The sequence below is a fragment of the Oncorhynchus clarkii genome, chromosome 2 (assembly GCF_045791955.1).
Source record: "Oncorhynchus clarkii lewisi isolate Uvic-CL-2024 chromosome 2, UVic_Ocla_1.0, whole genome shotgun sequence".
NCBI classification, from domain to species: Eukaryota; Metazoa; Chordata; class Actinopteri; order Salmoniformes; family Salmonidae; genus Oncorhynchus; species Oncorhynchus clarkii.
In genome coordinates, this window is record NC_092148.1 from 65,332,750 (window position 1) to 65,351,365 (window position 18,616).

At 46.1% G+C, this 18,616-nt stretch overlaps 1 protein-coding gene across 2 annotated transcripts in view; it reads right to left on the reverse strand.

Annotated features, from left to right (window-relative positions):
* Positions 1-329: 329 nt before the first annotated feature.
* Positions 330-18,616, reverse strand: part of LOC139371985 (RAR-related orphan receptor A, paralog a) — a 288,440-nt gene continuing 270,153 nt past the window's right edge. For both annotated transcript variants that reach the window (XM_071111974.1, XM_071111976.1), the window contains 9 exons: positions 8,203-8,288; positions 6,702-6,843; positions 5,322-5,717; positions 4,594-4,715; positions 4,297-4,429; positions 2,985-3,092; positions 1,872-1,982; positions 1,484-1,596; positions 330-1,088 (listed from right to left, as the gene is read on the reverse strand). In XM_071111974.1, the coding sequence (XP_070968075.1) occupies positions 924-1,088; positions 1,484-1,596; positions 1,872-1,982; positions 2,985-3,092; positions 4,297-4,429; positions 4,594-4,715; positions 5,322-5,717; positions 6,702-6,843; positions 8,203-8,288 (1,376 nt within the window). In that variant the 3' untranslated portion in view covers positions 330-923. The remainder of the gene's footprint in view (positions 1,089-1,483; positions 1,597-1,871; positions 1,983-2,984; positions 3,093-4,296; positions 4,430-4,593; positions 4,716-5,321; positions 5,718-6,701; positions 6,844-8,202; positions 8,289-18,616) is intronic.

Here is an 18,616-nt window from a genome sequence, read left to right on the forward strand (position 1 = left end):
AGCAGAAACTACTGTATGGCACATCCAGGTTTTTTATCTACCGCTTCTCTACCACACTGACAAGAAAGACACACTAAAAAAAACAGAACCACGACAACGAAGCATTGACGATAGCACTTGTTCTACCATTGTCATGTTTCTTTCCTAGTCATTCACTACAAACAACAGCTTCTCTAATTATTGCGGGAATATAGTAAGTGCTACCTGACTTCTCTTTCTCTCCCCCTCTCTTTCATGAGTTTAATTCACTATACATGTTACAAAAATAGAAGCTTTACTACCAGACAAGGCTTTGAATATTACAATTCCTTCTTCCCCTTTCCATTTCCAGGATTAATGGAGGGTACACATGCCCAGACAGCTAACTTCATTAGGGTATATGATACAGTATAGATTTAATAACAAATACATCTTGACATGGATCTGTTTTCCAATGCAATAAGACATTGGACATTGGAGCTCCAGAGGGGAGGTGGAGAGCCAGATCATTGGTGCTGAGGGGATTTTCAGGTTAGGCATGTGCATAGCCAAATTCAATATCATTTTCTCTATACAGTAAATTCTGATTTGTAGAAACAGTCAAAACAATGAGTGCTAATCAGTGTGAGACATCCTGGGAACATGCTGTAATGATGTGCATGAGAGAGTCAAGTTCATCCAGAGAGAAAGCATTGTCTCCAACTTCTCTTCATGTCCCTGGGGCTTAGAGTCCCACCTGGGTTCCAAACAGAGACAACTAATCCCAATGAAATAAATGGAGAGAATCAAACACCCACAACCCTCCCCTCAAGAAAAAAAAGAAAGAAAAGTGTGCAGCGTGCCGGCCGTCCTGGTATGTGCAGGGCACCGTTAAAGTGTCTCAGATTCATGCTCCCCATGACATTCCCCACGGTGGCCACGCTGGCACCTGGCAGGGCTACTGGCTACCCGTCAACGGGCATGGACTGCTCAAAGTCCGATCCAAAGAGCTCCTTATATAAGGGGGGGAAGTGGGCACGCACAATGTCTGGGTATATTGCTTTGAAAGCCGTCAGCTTCTCTGTATGCCTGCTGCACAGCGCTCGCAGTGTTGACACCTTGCATATCAACTGCGTTGGGAAAAGAAAAGAGACAGGCTGTTATTTAGATTCACAGTAAGGCAAGGACATGGAGATCTCATGAAAATCTCTTCATTCACTGTCACAAACTGACCAGTAAATACTGATACAGGCAAACACCAGGGGGAAATCTTGACACCTCACCTTATGGCGCTTGTACACCTTTCTTACATACAGTATCTGCGTATCTCTGCTCCAAAAATCTGATGCCAACTCTCAAATGTACTACTTGATTTAAAATAATGTTTGTTCAATAGTGGATAACTGCATTACTGTACACAATCTTTGAATCTTCAGTATAGTTCAGTTCTATATACTGTCCTTCAGTGAGATGACAGAAAGATGCAGTGGATGAGAGTGGGTGTGTAGACAGACAGTGGGTGTACCTTGGTGAGTATGCCGTCCTCTCTGTGGTTCTTCTGCAGGACATGCTGCAGTGCCAGCTGGATCTTCTGCTGGAGTTTCTCCACCTTCACCTTCTCCTGGAGCCAGGACCGGTCTACGCAGAGAAGAAACACACCCATTATGATCACTACAAGGTTTTCTGAATCTACTGTGGATAAAGGTGTAATACTCAGTAAGACAGCAATCAGTAATACTGATGACTGACCTCTGTGTCTAATTGAGGAACATGCTGGATGGATGGTTTTCAATGGAAGTTTGTTTAGAGTAGTTTCAGGGTAAGAAGGTAAATAAGAGACCCAGCAGTGTGTATATGCATGTCTGCCCCCCCCGCCCCGCCTCGCTTGTGTTTGTACTGCCAGTGACACCTACCTGCAGACATCAACACGAACGCGGAGAACAGGGCAATCTCATCCTCAGACAGGTGCATAGAACACAAGTTCTTCCCAAACTCGAAGACGGAGCTGATCAAGTCGTCACAGCCTGCCACAGCAAAGGATACAGACACAGAGAGATGGTTGGGGATGAGGATGAGGCAGTCTCACTCTTGATCTTTATTGGGAGAAAGGCACACAGGCAGAGAGAGGAGGTGCAGTGTACTGACAGCACAGGGGAGCGTCTGAGGCGGAACTGGCAATGCTTTTACTGACTTTTCCCTCCCAGACTAGTCACATTCTGGCAGTTTGGTGGCATTACGCAACCCAGAATGAGGCCACTAATGAGTCTTTTAGTTAGATCAATTATTGAGGAATGTGGGAGACAGGCTGAGGCCAGTGCAGCTCTGGAACCCCATCGCTCTGCCTCCCCAGGCCCGAGCCTCTTCTCTATCTGGAGCAGTGTCTGACTGACTGTCTTACTGACTGACTGTCTGACTGACTGACACTGGGAGGCTTGTAAGGGAGGTCACACTCATGACACTGAATAGCACAGCATTGTTACTCTTCTGTCTTGCACACACGCACGATTGTGCATACACAACACACACACACACAGATCTGTTTAGGCTTTCATTCTACACTTTCACACTGCCGCAAGGACACATTCCTTTCCTCCAAAGGCATTTGGATGCAAGGGAAAATACACTGTGGAGTGTCTTAGTAATGACAATGGCATTCAAAAGCAAATGCTATTTGCTTACACCTGCCATATTCTATGGCGCTTTCAATGATGGTTTTGATATAACTCTCCCAAAAAGCAAACTGGATTTCTTTATTCCATCTTAACAGGAGCCATATGCAGCAGCAGTGGCTCAGTAACAACTCTATTCTGCCATATGTATCCACTGGGGAGAGGAGAGATCCAGGTGAGGCAAGGATGAGTTCTCAGTGTTAGCTTCCTGGACCTCAGAACTTTGTGGAGGGACATAAAGAGATACGCCAACTTTGACTGTTATATAAAGCAATGCATGCTTACACAAACACACACACGTGCACGCCCCAATGCACCGCACACACGTGCACAGGATTGAACATTTGGAGCACTTACCTAATGACTTAAACACATCAGGCCCAGCATACTTTCCATCGAAATAGACTGTGTTGTTTTGAGAGTCGAAGGCACGGCACATTCTCACAAACACAACCTCCAAAGAGCCTGCAGAGACAGAAATAACATCATGCTAAACCTGGGTTCTTCTCTTCTACAGATCCAGTTAGAGTTGCCAGTCAGGCATCACTATAGGCCCAACACATCATATGCACTATTTTGTGTTTTCTCCTCTGTCATTTATGTGTTATACCCCCTATTCCTTTTAAACAGAAACCCATGACATGGAACAAGTAATATCATTCCATTTATACACATCTTTCTCTCCCCCTATAAGAAAGGATGTTGAAACATGAATCTGTATACTGCTGCGCTGTGTGGGACTGGATCAGAGGATAAAAGAGATGTAATAGAAGCTGTTACTGCGCTTTATGAGGCGGCACTGGTTTAAAATGTCACGGCAGACAAGGGATCTCTGTCACCATTTCATTATTACTATTGGCAGTGTTAATGCAAATAAAATCCCAAGGTAATACCCACAGGAGGCTGTGTGTGTGTGTGTGTGTGTGTGTGTGTGTGTGTGTGTGTGTGTGTGTGTGTGTGTGTGTGTGTGTGTGTGTGTGTGTGTGTGTGTGTGTGTGTGTTTGGTCAACGTGGCATCTAGCTAGTGTCTCAGCTCAGGTAAAACTGTAGTCCCTCTAATGCAGGGTTCCCCAACTGGCAGTCCGTGGGTGATTTTATTTGTTCCCACAAGTTTTCTGAACAAAAGTATATAAAAATAACGTTACAAGTGTATTTATTGTTGTATTATTATTATCTTGTTGCACATAAAAACCAGCAAATCATCTCCAAGTGATTTTAATTCTGGAAATCTGTTCCAAGGTATTGTCACGCATAATAGAGAGAAACTGTATGTGATCGTATACAAATGTAAGCAAGGTTTGAAATGATTATGTTTTAGTCAAATATTATATGTGTTTGGGCTTCTTGCGATCAATTTGCAGTTTACAAATTATATGTAATTATGTTCCAGCCCCCTGACCATCCGTTCAATAAAAACTTGTTGATGTTCCCTGCTCTAATGCCGATAAGCCTGTGTCCTGTTATACAGCGGAGGGACAGGAACAGAGGGACAGAGGGAGGAGGCAGGCAGGGTGGAGTCTCCTGGCTTTGTGAAACACAGTCAGTCTGTGAAGGAGGCTTTGTGAAGTCAGGTCAGCTACGCCCTTGTGACAACGCCTGAGGGGGAGACGGGAGTTTGAGGGGTGGTGGGGGAGAGACGGCGGTGAGCCGTGTTGACGGGCTGTCATACCTGCTTTCAGCAGCACTATCTGATCGTTCTGACACAGCTCCATGAAGCCGTCGATCCGCTTGGCAAACTCCACCACGTACTGGATGGCCTCTGTGATTTTGATAGCACACAGCTGCCACATGACCTCTCGGGGCTAGAGGGACGGAAAGAGAGAAGGGTTATCTGCTGTAGAACAGATGGGATTAGCTCTGTTATGTTTGTAGAACAGTGAGGCAGGTAAAGCAGTTCTAGTGTGAGTACTGCTTTGTGGTAGTGATAGTGGTGATGCTGGTGGACGTGTAGTGTACTGTCCAGTACCTTGGTCTGGTAGCTCTCCATCTCCTCCTGCAGGAAGGCCTGCCAGGTCATCTGCTGCAGCTCCTCTCTCAGGTACTGACACGTCTCCATGTGAGACTTGGAGATGTTCTGGGCCAGGTGCTCTGCAACACAACCAAACAGTACAGCACAGCACATCACAACAGTGTCAGACCTGAATGCTGCTCAAGGGGAATGGGAGGAGCTCACAGATGAACTATGCCACATGAAAATATGAATTATTTACAAAGCTTCAACTAGGAGGTGGAGAGCTTGGGCTTTATTTGACTGGGAAGACGCTTGTTGACATTTCCTTTTACTGCCTCCAGGAAGCTCCCAGCTGAAGGTTCTGCCAAACCCAATCTAGTTATGCACGGGGAGGAGGGGCGGTCGGCTGCACAATATTACTCATTGAAACAAAGGTCACATTTGCTCAGAGAGAAATATTGAGTATAAGAATTTAAATGGTTTTGAAAACACATCTGTTAAAAGGAGTTCCAAGGCACAGGGGAGCCTAAAAAAATGATTTCCCCAGATGCGTGCCCTGCTGGATCCTGATTGGCCCTAATTAATGGAAACTAATTACAAAAAAGAGGTTCTTTTAATGAGTGTTGGAGATGAGTCTCCAACCGCCTGCTATTTTAAGCAACCTTTGTGTCATTTGCCCCACGGTTGAGTTGTTCTCCCTCCTCCTCCCCCTTCTCCTCTCCCATCTCCCCCTTGCTCCTCACCTAGCTCAGCCATGGACACAGTGGGGGATGTCTCTCCGTTGGTAAAGGAGCAGTAGGGGAAGAAGCCTGAGCCGGGGGCGAAGTCGCAGATGGGCTCGGGCTTGATACCGTTGATGTCCAGGCCGGACTGGTCAGGGGAGGGCTGGATGTCCAGGTAGAAGCTGCTGACTGCTGAGTCGGGCTTGCTGCCGTCGGGGGTGTGGCCATCCATGTAGCCACTGAGGTCGTCGTGGAGCTCTGTGAGGCCATTGGCCGAGAGGCCATAGGTGGGTGTGAGTGGCTCGGCCTCGCCGGGCTGCTGCTGGTGGTCACGCTGCGCCTGCTGCAGCCGGTGTTTCTGCACCTCCGCATACAGGCTGTCCCGCTGCTTCTTCGACATGCGCCCAAACTTCACCGCTGTAGGTGAGAGAGGGAGGGAGAGAGGGAGGGAGGGAGAGACTCTCCTTTACTACTGACACATTGACATAACACTCACCTGTGACTCCAGTTTAGCCTCTCTATAACAGGTAAGATTTGTGATTTCAGGAAGTATTAGTGGAGCAATCAGCATTATGAAACCTTCAACACTAACATCCTACTTGCATGAGAACTACCCCGGGAGAGCAACCTACACAACCTACACAGCTTACAGGCCACTCAGACACGAGACAGTTTGTTTAATAGAGCCCTGCACACTAAACAGAGCTGGTCCTGAGAGTGAGCCGCCTCAGAGTTCTGGGGTCTGGCAGAGTGTCAGATGGCCCGTGTGTGGACAGAGTGGAAGTAAGCGGAGCAGAGGGGAGCGCGGGCAGATGGACTCTGGTGTGCTGAGTAAATGCAGGAGTCACCTTGGCCTGTCCTGATTGTGTGTGCGTGGTCTGTGTGTGTGTGTGTTTGCGTGTGTGCTTGCGTGTATGTGTGTGTGTGTCCATGTGTGTGAGCAGCGGAAAGGCTCTAAAGGCCTGGCCTGATTACAGGCTCCTCTGATCCCTCCAGCCCAGCCCAACCCAATTCAGCCCAGCATGAGGTCCCTCCTCCCCCATAGACACTCACCTGTGTGCTTCCATTACTGCTCCTCAGCTGCACCAGTCCAGCACTAATGACACCTCCTAACGACCCTCTGTTCATCAACCCTACTTTCTGTCACACCTGCCAACTTACTGCACAGCCACGCCAGTTACTGGTGGAAATTACACAGACAGTGACGTCTGTCTAGTCCACACTTCCCTACTCTAGCCACTCTGGTGTTTATGATATAACAATCTGTCACATCTATCTTTCAATAAAAAAATATCATAGAACAATTGGATTATCTACCCATAATGCCCTATTCACTTTCATGTGTTGTCCTGTCTTGCAAGTGTGTCCGTCCCCTCCCCTCTTGTTGACGGTGGTACGTACCGTCCCTTGACATGCCCACTGCCAGACATTTCTGCAGCCGGCAGTGCTGGCAGCGGTTGCGGCTGGTGCGGTCGATCAGGCAGTTCTTCTGACGGGGGCATGAGTAAGCCGCATTGCTCTGCTGACTCCTCCTGAAGAAGCCCTAAGACAGGAGAGCGAGAGGGAGTGGAGACAACCATGCTTACAATATGAACCACAGTGGTACTGCTGTATCCAATGACTGATAGGCTTTTATTTCTCTAAACGTTGCATTTAACTGGGTTCTTATTGACAGTATTCATCACTATTGAGGGTATTGTTGCTGAAATAATGTAGAATACTGAACTGCCATTGTGTTGCAGGCTATTGTGTTCTAGTGTCAGTTGTATAGAGAGCTATGTCGTTTTATTGAAGGGGTGGTGTGTTTTAACAATGTTTACTGCAGGGGGTAGTGTGTTTGGGTATGATCATAATTGTAGACAGTATTTTCTATAGTTTGTGTAATTAGTGTTGATTAATAACAGGGCTCCAACACGTGCAGTGCTAAAAGATGTCATACACACACCGATTGGAATCCTCATCCTTTGACTTAATGAATTGATTCCAGCACATCATTAACATGCCCCACTCCACTTCTCCATACACATATGTCTTAATTATCTGCTCATTGGCTGTTTAATTACAAGAAAACAGCTGACAGCTGCCGAGTTTCTTTATAATGGCAGCCATTACAGGAGCCAGGCTAGAACTGCTGGTGACAAGCAGCACTCTTTAATAATGCTGTGATTTATGGTCCAAACTCTTGTACTCGCACATATCATTAAATGCCTCTCTGCCTGGAGTAATTAGCCATCATTAAAGATACATTTCAGCAGTTTATTCTTTAGCGTTTTGTTTCTCCAAGGCAGCTAGCTCTTGTCTGAGGGAGCGAGAGAGAGAGAGAGAGAGAGAGAGAGAGAGAGAGAGAGACTCTGAGGAGCAGCTGAAAGAGCTTCTGTCTCTCTGTAATAAAGGTGCCTGTTGGAAGAATATTAATGACTCGCCTAGTGACAAGCACAGGAACAAGAATACACTAGAAGCACAAAATAAATCCCCCTCACTGTGAATGGCTGGTATATTTGAAACAGTACAAAATCGTGCTTCGATAAAAGCAGCATACTGTAGCAAACAGCCCAAAATCCTCAAAAATTCTAAGCACTTCTTTTGCTGATTTTATTTGAAGGAAAAGCAAGCTGCAGCAGAAGCAGAAACATAGAAGCAGCATGTCCCTGAGAGGGAGAGTCTGTACAAAGCAGAGGAGTCACTTTGTCCTGCTAAAAGTGGAGCTCTGTGATGTCCTCTGTATGGCTTGACCACTTTAATGATGATGCTCTCTGTGAGTTTACACTTTATCGTCTCTCGAAAGATCGTTTCAAAAGTTAGACAACATGTTCAAATGTATTTCCTTGTAAGTTCAACTTTTTCTGCTTCCTGTCCCCCCACCCCACCCCAACACCCACATGTTAGTTCTCTAGGTGCTTACCTTACAGCCCTCACATGTTATCACACCGTAATGGATGCCTGATGATTTGTCTCCACAGATCTTGCAGGGAATTATTTCGATTTGAGCTGGAGAGAAGAAAATAAAAAAATCAACATTTTGCTGTCACAGTAAAACGCCTTCAGTATGTTTAGCATGTTGGTACATGAAAGAGCACTGCGCTTCAAAAACATCTCATCCAGTGGCTTTGAATCCTCACTTCCACACAACATTAAATGAATATTTACTGAGTCGTGCATGAAGGAGGCCATTTTGAATCTTCACTGAGTCACCAGCCAACCACTGTAAACACAGTGTCGATTTACATTGCAGGCACAAATGACGCAGACTACCACTCACCCACATAACTGAACTTATTCCCCAGTGGAGAAAATGACTTAATGTTATCTCTTTAACTTCAAAACCCTCCATACCCAGCAGAAAACCCAGTATGGCCACAAAGAATGATAACCTTCCTATTGGGATGGTGAGTAGCTATATGAGGCCCAGTGAGGTGGGAGTGGATGAAGGCTGTCACTTCAGACAGTAGTAAAGTGCAGTAGAGTTCAGTGAGGTCGATAGTGTTCCGCTGCTGACAGGCCTGTGGGTGATTTAGTGGGCATAAAAGACACAGTCATGGGGGGGGACAGGTCTCATCCATCCCGGCCCCCTGCACAGGAGCAGAGCAGCAGAGCAGCAGGCCACAGGGCAGCGGAACACAGAGAGGCATCTCAGACACAGAACCCCCAGCCTGTCCTACAGCTCTCATGCTTTATCACTGCAGCCTCTGACACAACGTCTCTCTCTGCCTCCACACTAGATCTCTATCTATAACCCAGCTCTCCTCCACAGTGCTAACATCTCAGACTGCCATTGTTACAGCACGCCGTAGCGCCAGACGAACCATACTATCTGATCTACACTGAGAAAAGATTACAGTGGGTTCTTTCCCTGCTCTATAGTGGCTCCTTACCCAAATGCACATACAGTATAGCCAATCAGAGCAAAGAGCACTATCAAACAGCCTACTCTTACTAGTGCTGAAAATGTATAATTTTACTCATGACCCATTCTAAACATCTAAAACCAGCTACATGTACTACATCCATTGATAGTATGGCAAGGTATTACATCAGTCTCCCCCTAGCTTTATACACCAGGCCTAAAGTATGTCATATAGGCCAGAGTAGATAGAAGTTCTGTACTACTTTAGTACACCTTCACATCCAATCCCTTCAAATTAATTTGATCATATCAAATGGGTCTTCCATCCAGAGGACTCAGAGCCCATTTAATCAGCTGCCTGGGAGCGTCTGTTGTGTCATGTGGATAATGTCGGTGTCCCTGAAGCGTGCCCAAGGGAGGGCCGCTGTTCCAACAACCCTTTACCACTATACACACTGTCCCTCCATTCAAGAATCTCTGTTAGCTGGCTCTGTTAGCACTGCAGAAGTCAACAAGACCTCACCCCTAGATGCAGAATTAGCCTACATTTCAGTCAAATGAACAAAGACAGCAGTGGCACACACACCAGTCAGTTATCATATGGAAAACACCTTGGATGACTTGGTATCCTGCTGTTCAATAGGGGATAATGCCCATAGTCTGCCTAGACTACAGGGAAAACAAACCAGGAGCCAGGTTTTGACACGCTTGCTGAGAGGGTTACTTTATAAATGATCATTATTAATTTCTGCATTGTGTCGAGACGGTTGTCATTTTGGTTATCTCTGTTTTAACACTGGCATTATGGGCAGTGCACTCCATTGTTTGTTTTTGTGCTCTCCCTGCATGAGCATTAGCGGTGCAGTGTGTTGCGACTCCTTTAACATTTTCAGCCTCATTACAAACATAATTTGTTCTGACATGCACTCACAACAAGTGAAGCGTGCTGTAATTAAGGCTGGCTGGGGTTGTGGTGAAGAAACAAGACTGTATTGGTGGGCACTGGCCACTGGGTGGCAGTGCAGGGCTGTCACTCTGACTGTGTCTGTAGCTGCATCCTCTCCTCTTGAGCCCAGCTTCCAGCTCCCAACTTCCAGCCCTCTCGCTTTCCCACGGGCTCCAGGCTCTGAGCTCCAGGCTTAGATTGCTGCCCAGGGTAGCTGCGAGATGCCTTCATCTCCCCTGAAGAGGCAGGGCTGGCTGGATGCTCGCTCAGGCCTGACAGAGGCTGTGCCACATCAGGTGAATGCAGAGAGAGTGGAAACGGCAGGGCTGGGCACACACTGATGAGGATGGCTCACAAAGCCCTATCTGCAGCAGTGAGGCCCTGAATGCACACAGCCTCACCAGACAACACTACTACACAAGCCTCTGAATGCTCGGTGCACTCAACAGTAAAAAAGGGTTTGTCTCCAGTCTAACTGTGGTAGGCTTTGTGGTTTGCTATGTAAAAGAAGAATCACAGTGAAATAAGCTGCTTTCTGGTATAGATTCATGAGGAATAAATACAGAGTAATAACAGCATGAAGAACAAATAAGCCATTAAGTCACCTAAGCCATGGGTTCACGTCAATATTTGTAGCAAGCTGCCATCTTGAATGGCTGGTCCTGGGGCTCCCAGTCAGACTACAATTCGGATAGTGTGAGTGGTTTAAAATTAATTCACACAGGGGGCGATGGTCAAACAGAAAGGCCTTGTGCCTAAGTACTTCAGATCTGGAAGTCAATAGCTATTGACAGAAGCCATGGTGTTAACTGCCATTGTGAAGCTCGCTGCTGGCTCTGTGTCTGGGCTTGACCAGCGCTGCTCACTGCTGTTGATCACATTCACAGCGCCTGCCTGTCTCCATGCCTCTCTGCCTGCCGTGCTCCCTCCCTCCCTGCCTGCCAGGCAGCCCTGCCTGCTCTGTTTAGGACATCAAAGCCAGGCACAGTGAGACGGTCAGCCATGCTAAAGCCCAACTCAGCAGCCTCCCATTCCTCATAGCGCTGTGAGATTGCCTCCACACACAGGCCACATCAAAGACAGGGGGGACCTGCTGACGCACACAGATAATGTACTGTGAATCATACGGCAGCATTCACAAAATACCCATCTACAGAAAGAATGAAAAAGGTAATGACGAAGATCCTCGGTGGAGGATCAACCTCTGGTGTGGGTGGCTTTCGACTTTCACAATGGCAAGCGCATGGTGAGAGGACTGTGTAGTAGCCAGCCTCATGTAGTAGTGAAGCCTAGGTTTAACATTCGCCACAACTTGTTAGAGATGCTGTCTGTGTCCATCGCTGTGCAGTTCAAGGACACTTATTCACATCACATAAATGCCCTTTGGAGACTGAGGATGTCAAGCCCTCTCTGTGTCCACCTCTGCCCTTCACTGTGTACCAAACCACCCTGAGATCAAACCCCACACGAAGATAACACTGAATTTATTAATCCCAGGAAATGAACAGAAAACCGTTTACAAAATGAAACAAAGGTTTTGCCTTCCACATGATAGCTGCTCCCCGGGACCCTGTCATAGCGTACTGCTTTCTGTAGCTAGCGCTTTAGACCTGACATAAGCACCACAAAGACAGTTGTTGTCAGAGTGAGCATTTTCTCCTGCGCCTCACAAATATGCTATAGTTTCATTTGTACCTGGAGAGCATCGTTTAGGAGGGAGGAAAAGCGTGGTGTTGACTAAATATATTGAAGGTATATCAATTATGTAAAAAGGTTGATCCTTTAATGGTGAAAAGCTGATGTGTATTATTCATGTTACACCGCTACTCATTTGAGACAGATTGTTATCTACAGTTTAGTAGTGAACGTGCTCCACATCATCTGAGGCACAAAAACAACCATAAGCAGCTTTTTATTTTCTAATGGTAAAGCCTTTTCAGAATGGCATTCTTCACACCCATATGATCCCAGATCTTACTCAAGTAAGGTTTTTTGAATTTGTGCTATACAATTGAAATAGCGCAGGAATATGTGCAGGGCAGTGCAAATACTGACATAAACAAACCACTACAGAGGCTCTCCAAGTTATTCCTACTGCACACTCAGATTTTCCTGGACAACTGGACTACTGACATGACGTTTAGAGGATTAGGATGCTGCCTTACATTACAGACACAAACTGAGGATGAAAGCTTAACCCATTACTGGGCTGTGGCACAGCTTCTAGATCATTTCTCACGGATGACTACGTCTACTACAAGGGTGTTACATACAGAGTAATACATTATACAACATATCTCTGAGTGATGGAAGACCTCATAGAGTAAGGTGTAATGTCTCCATCTGCCTCTTCATTGGACACAACATCTGTGCCTTCTAACACTATTAGATGCATCATTCTTTTTTCAGTGCATATTTGTGGTAAGAGGCAGAAAATGTAAGACTGCAGTTGTAGTGGTGGGCATGTTTTAAGGGTATGGATGTGGTTCTGGGGGGGGGGGTTGCCTGTGTGTTGACAGCTGTCTGTGCCCAAATGATGCAAACCAGTTGGCTCATGTTGGAGATTATGTAAGTGATTGGACAGCAATGCTGTGCCTGTACAGGTCAGCATTATGGGCAGATTAGCAATGGCTATCCAATCCAACAAACAGGGACAAATAACACAACAACAACTAGGCAAATGTTGGAAAATAACACTTGACTACACACAGGGCTCCAATGCAGAAATATGTTAGTGGAATCAATATCTAGATACAGTTTACACCGGAAAAATACCATTGGTACGACGGGTCAGTTGACTAGCTGGCAAGTGCACAGTAAGTCACATTTTTATATCGTAGTTTCCCCACATTTTGACTGCAAGATTAATTTCCCCCTTTGGCAATGGAGATCAGCTGTAATTTGATAAAGATAGTCTATGCTAAATTGAAACCCATGATAGTCAGACAGACAGCCAAACAAGAGCTAGAATCAGATCCTGTCTCTTTTCATCTGCCAAGGCGCTGCTGTCATGTTGGTGTCTAACGGAACAGAACGAGCACTTTTTTATTCCCAATTGCACAGCAGAAGAAAGGTTATTTGAATGTCAGTGGCAAAGGACAGCAGTGGTACAGAGCACAGACAGAATAGTATAAATGTGTTATTTGTTTGGGGACTGTAGCCTGTTGGCTTATTACCATGAGTCTGTCCTCATGACATTTCTACTTCAGTGCAGCTCAGATATATCAGATTCAGATATTCACCTGCAGAGGAAAAGCCAGTATCATCATTTTAAAGCGCCTCTGTCCGTTCAACACACAAACCAGCCAACAATATTTAGACCATGAGGACTAGAACAGAGAAAAGCAGAATTTAGGCATTATTAATGTCTCTATGCTGCCTCATGCTAATTCCTCTCTATCAACTAATAGCCTAAGCTATGATCCCCATCACTCAAGATATTCTACTTTCAGTGGAACCGCTCTGAGCTTCCCTATTATGCCTGTATAGCACTGCAAACTGAAATGACTTTGCTAAAACCCAGGTCTGGACGATAGCCCTGGGCTGCTTTTGGGATGAACTCATGCGTGTGTCTCTGTGTTTGTTTGTGTGTGAGGCCATTAATATTTCAACACCGCCCAACTCGGGATGCCTGTACAACACTGCAGCACTTCTCTGCCTCTGTTTTTACCTGACTGCCTTATTGAAATGCATTCTGACACCCTCAATGCGGGGGAGCAGAAGAGGGAAAGAGTATTCCCAAACCACAGCACGAGACATCTCTCTCCATGTCTTTTACTCCGCCAGAGGAACAGTAATTTGGGATTTAATTTATGTATTGTTATGGCAAAGATTGACGAGCTTCCTGACTGGGAGTCTGTGTGTTGCACTCTGGGGGAAACAACAAAAGCCTTGGTTTACAGAGCAGACGAGTGCCGTGAAGTGGAGAATGTGTGGTGGCGCTCTCCTCCCATCCCCGGCATGGCCCGCACTCCTCCACCTGAGCTCCCTCTCTCTTTCTCTCTCTCCCCCTCGCCTCCCCCTTCCTCTGAAGGTGAAGCTGAGCCCTGGTACAGGGGACTCCAGTGCCACAGGGCATGCCCCCTCTCCCTCTTTCACTGTGTGTCTGGGTCCCAGTCCCAGAGGAGGACAGGAATAGGAGGGAGAGAGAGCCACACTGCATGCTCTGCTCTGATGCCACAACACAGTCAATCTGGAGACTGCTGCACGCACTTATGTATTAATTCTGATTCTGCCTGCTCTGCCCCTGATCCCAGTTAGTCATAGTGAGCCGGGAGAGATGGGAGGCAAACAATTTGCAACAGTTAAACGGAATGAAATGAATCTTCATTTAAAAAAGCGAATGTTTACACGCTTTTAGAACACACGGTGTGTACTTAGTCATCTCTCATACAACACTGAATGTAGAGTGTTGTTGTTTATTTTGTTGGCAGATACATACTGAAACATGGCACTGGACTGGAGTGGAACTCAAAGTCCCAGAGGACCAGAAGATAGACTGCTTCAGGAGCCATCCCTTTCGAAAGCTGTTTAAATTCAGAGCTATGGGAGCTATGCGTCTTCTCTCCTGCTCCGGCTTACAAAGTTTTGTTGGCCACTTGAGCTGAGCAGGCTGTGGTTAAAGGCTTGATTGAGGCTTGTCATCAGCACAGTGCTCTTAGTTAAGAACCTCTCTACCTCCATATCCCTGGAGGCCAGGCCAACATACTGGCATCGGAATACACAGAGACATATAAGGAATGAAAGCTTCAAAACATCCAGTGCAATTATACAGTGAGAATTTTACATAACAACAAAGAAACTTGTTCCATTGCACAGGGGAATTCACCATTGTCACACCGTACCACTTCCTTTCTCCTGCAATTGCTGCATTAATATGCATTTCTGTAAGAAGCTTGACTGCTGCTGGGCTTCATTGAATATGATCCTTACTATAAACTCTATTCTTCACAGACAGACGTAAAGTTATGTATGACAACATACAGCAGACTGACATCCAGACAACGCCCTGTGGGTGTTGCGTGTGTGCTAATAATGTGGTACATTTGGATGTTACATCTATGTGGAACGTGTGTGGGACTGAACCTACGTGTGGGGTACTGAATATGTGTGTGGGACATGTGTGCAGTATGTGTGTGTGTGTGTGTGTGTGTGTGTGTGTGTGTGTGTGTGTGTGTGTGTGTGTGTGTGTATCTGTGTGTGTGTGTGTGTGTGTGTGTGTGTGTGTGTGTGTGTGTGTGTGTGTGTGTGTGTGTGTGTGTGTGTGTGTGTGTGTGTGTGTGTGTGTGTGTGTGTGGAGGGAACATGTGTATAAATCCTGTCTGCTGGGACATGCCCATGGCAGACGGTGTGTGAGAGGCTACTGTCCCTCCGTGGGGGTGGAGGGGGAGGCTGGAGGTCCCGGCTCAAGCTGATGCCCAGGGTCAGTGGGTGAAGGGCACAGAGCCAGAACACACATGGAGAGCAGGCAGGGAGATTACTTCAGCTGACAGTAATTGTCCCTCTGTGCGCTCCTTAGGAAAACCTGTTTCCACACACTGACTAACTTCCACAGATTGGCTCCAGATAGCAATCATCAGCTTGAGGGAAGCTCCACATGAGCCAGAAGTAATGGAAGGGATACTGTATTGTAGGCAGGGGTATAAGGCTAATGTAGCTAAACACTTGGTCCATACCATCTACACACAATATAATAGTCATTCCCAAGCATATGAACAGGGATGCCTTTCCCTCTGACCCTCAGCTAAACATCATGGTGGCCTTGTGTGTCAAGACATGAATCAAACAGCAACCACTGAGTATGTCACAGTCCTTCCTAACTATAATATCAGCTTACACAACATGTCCTGTGGATTGTACTGTGCAGCACAGTGTGATGTACCTCACGGCTAGCTATCATTCTGTTGCTAGAGGGATGTTTATGGATGTAGCAGAAAATACTGAATTATAAGAAGTTTTAAAGATAATAGAATTCATACATTGTGACAGAAAACACTGTTGAAATTAAATTGGGAATGATACAGATACAATAGATGTGCTGCTGAATAAGTGGTTGCTTTGAATGACTTCCTTTTAGAGAATGTTGTCAGAGTGCTTTCACAATGGATGTCATTATATTTATGTCCGAGCCTCCATTACACAACAGTTAATAATTGTAGTAGACTGACTAGTGACATTACACCACCTCCGCCACTCTGTTTGAAGGTCCTGTGTTCTCATCAGCACGGAAAGAGAAGACAAGGACAGGCAAGATGAATTACATCAACGGCCAGGCGATACTTCCAGGGACGTGTGATTGAGACAAATGGGCTTGATACATTAGCGGGGATACTAAGTCCTGTCCCCCACAGATCCAAGGGAGATAGAGCTGAAACTAGAGGCACCCAACCTTTCCAGGGATCAGCCTCAGAAAGAGAGTTTTTTCAAACACTGGAACCAGTCACTGTCTCACTACATTTTCACGTGGCAGTTTTGTCTTCCACCGTGCAAGCCCTATTCAGATAACTTGACTTGGTTCTCTCCTGCAGGTGCAGAGAGTGAAATGGAAAGTGTGTGAGAGCGAGAGACATTACTGTTCCGTTCAGGAAACCCTTTTTAGTGTCTAACACTATGAACACTTCCATCACGCATCATCTATCTTTAATGACACTAAATGTGCAAAATGATTTGACTCCAAACACTTGATTGCCATAATGTTAAATATTTATTTCTGATCAAATTTGCAAGGCACATTAAAAATCTATTTATTTATTCAATTTTCCTGCTGGTAGTATTAATCTGTCTGATTAAAGCCAAATTAATTAATATGAATGTGAATGTAGTCCTTATCATTGTAGAAACTACTTTTATAATGCTGTAAAACTACTATTTATTATCAGGGAGATACTGTATCCTATTGGATTCATTACCATTAAACAATGTTACTTTTTTTTAAATACACATTCCTGGGTATGCAGAAGTACTATTTATTTTCCCCCATTCCCTGCAGAGGACCTGCACCACAACAGTAGTTCTATGCTTTTTCCCAGTTGAGCCATACTGTAAGAAACACATTCCTAGATAACCGAGGAGTATGACAACTCGTCTGCTGCCACACAAAGGTCAGACTGCTTAAAACGTGTGAGGCACAGTCCCGCTGCACCACTGTTTTCATAGCCCTATAAACACTGGTTTGGTTTTGTTTAACAGGGCAGGATTAAGCAGCCATGCAAAAAGCAACCTTCTCACCTTGCACACTTTGTTTGTAGAAGGGGGGCAGAGCAGAGCATTCACTGCCTAACTGCCTGCTACCTTAAGGTGAACCTGCTTCGGTGACTGTCAGGGAATGTACCATGGAGCTTAATCCCAGGCAAATAAAGAAGCGCTAAGATTAATGATGGCATAAACACATCCCAAAAGCCCTGGAATAATAATCAGCTCTTCAGCCCATTCTGTTCCGATGCAAAGTCAGCACACTGGGCACAGACGTCAAATCAACGACTATTCCACATTGGTTCAAAGTAATTTCATTGAAATGATGTGGAAACAATGTTGATTGAACCAGTGTGTGTCGAGTGGGAGCTGACAGACAATAAATCCCTCCCTCCCCACCCCACCACCTCGCATCGCCTCAACCAGGAAGCCACCATGCTTTGTTGCTTCATCAACACCAGGAAACAGTCAATACTTTCCACTGGAGAAGCAGGATACACCGTACAGGGTAGACTGGGAGAGAACTACTGAGCCAGAGCTGGAGACAGACAGGGACTTCCACAATAATACAGTGGCTCTCCTCTCCTCCCCCTCCTACCAGAGCCTGCCAAGGCCACAGCTGGCCCTCAGAGCAAGGCCCACAGCGCTCGCCTGTCACACCCACTAATGAAGACAGGACGGTTTGTCATGAAGCTTCTTTTCTAACACAATCCTGACGAGTCTGTCAACCTTTTTTTCATTACAAGTTCTCAGAAGACAGGAAGACTCGTGCAAAAACAGACCCGTGCAAGACCCATGCAAAAACAGTTTAGTTGACGTCAGGAAAGAGAAAAGAATCTTAGCGCTGGTATATACCGCAATAAATCACAGGTCCAAACCAAACAAGGCCATTAAAACATCATCAGGAGCATGCTCCTGTCCCCAGGTCCGCGTGTCCCTGTCATCTCTATGGAATGTGCAGCTTAACAGTTGGTTCCCCCAAGACAACCGCGTCTCTGATTAGGCCTCTTACAGTATAAAGGGAATCAGGGAAGTGCGGAGTCAGGTCTGATACAGGCAGAGAGGGGAGTGGAGAGAGAGGGGAGGATAAGAAGTCGGGGTCCAGGCCAGGGTAGGAGAGCGTGGGACATGGAGCTGGGGTGGGAGGGCTCCCTCTCCAGGAGGCTGCTCGCCAGCATGAGCACAGAAACAACTCCCCCTGCCTAATGAGGGGTGAAGTAGAGCCCCCTGTGGGACCCCCCAGGCACATTCATTAGGACATGAAAAAGCATTTCCCGAGGCAGAGCAGGCACCCGCTTCGTCCTGGACATGTTTAATTTAGGGCCATGTGAAGAG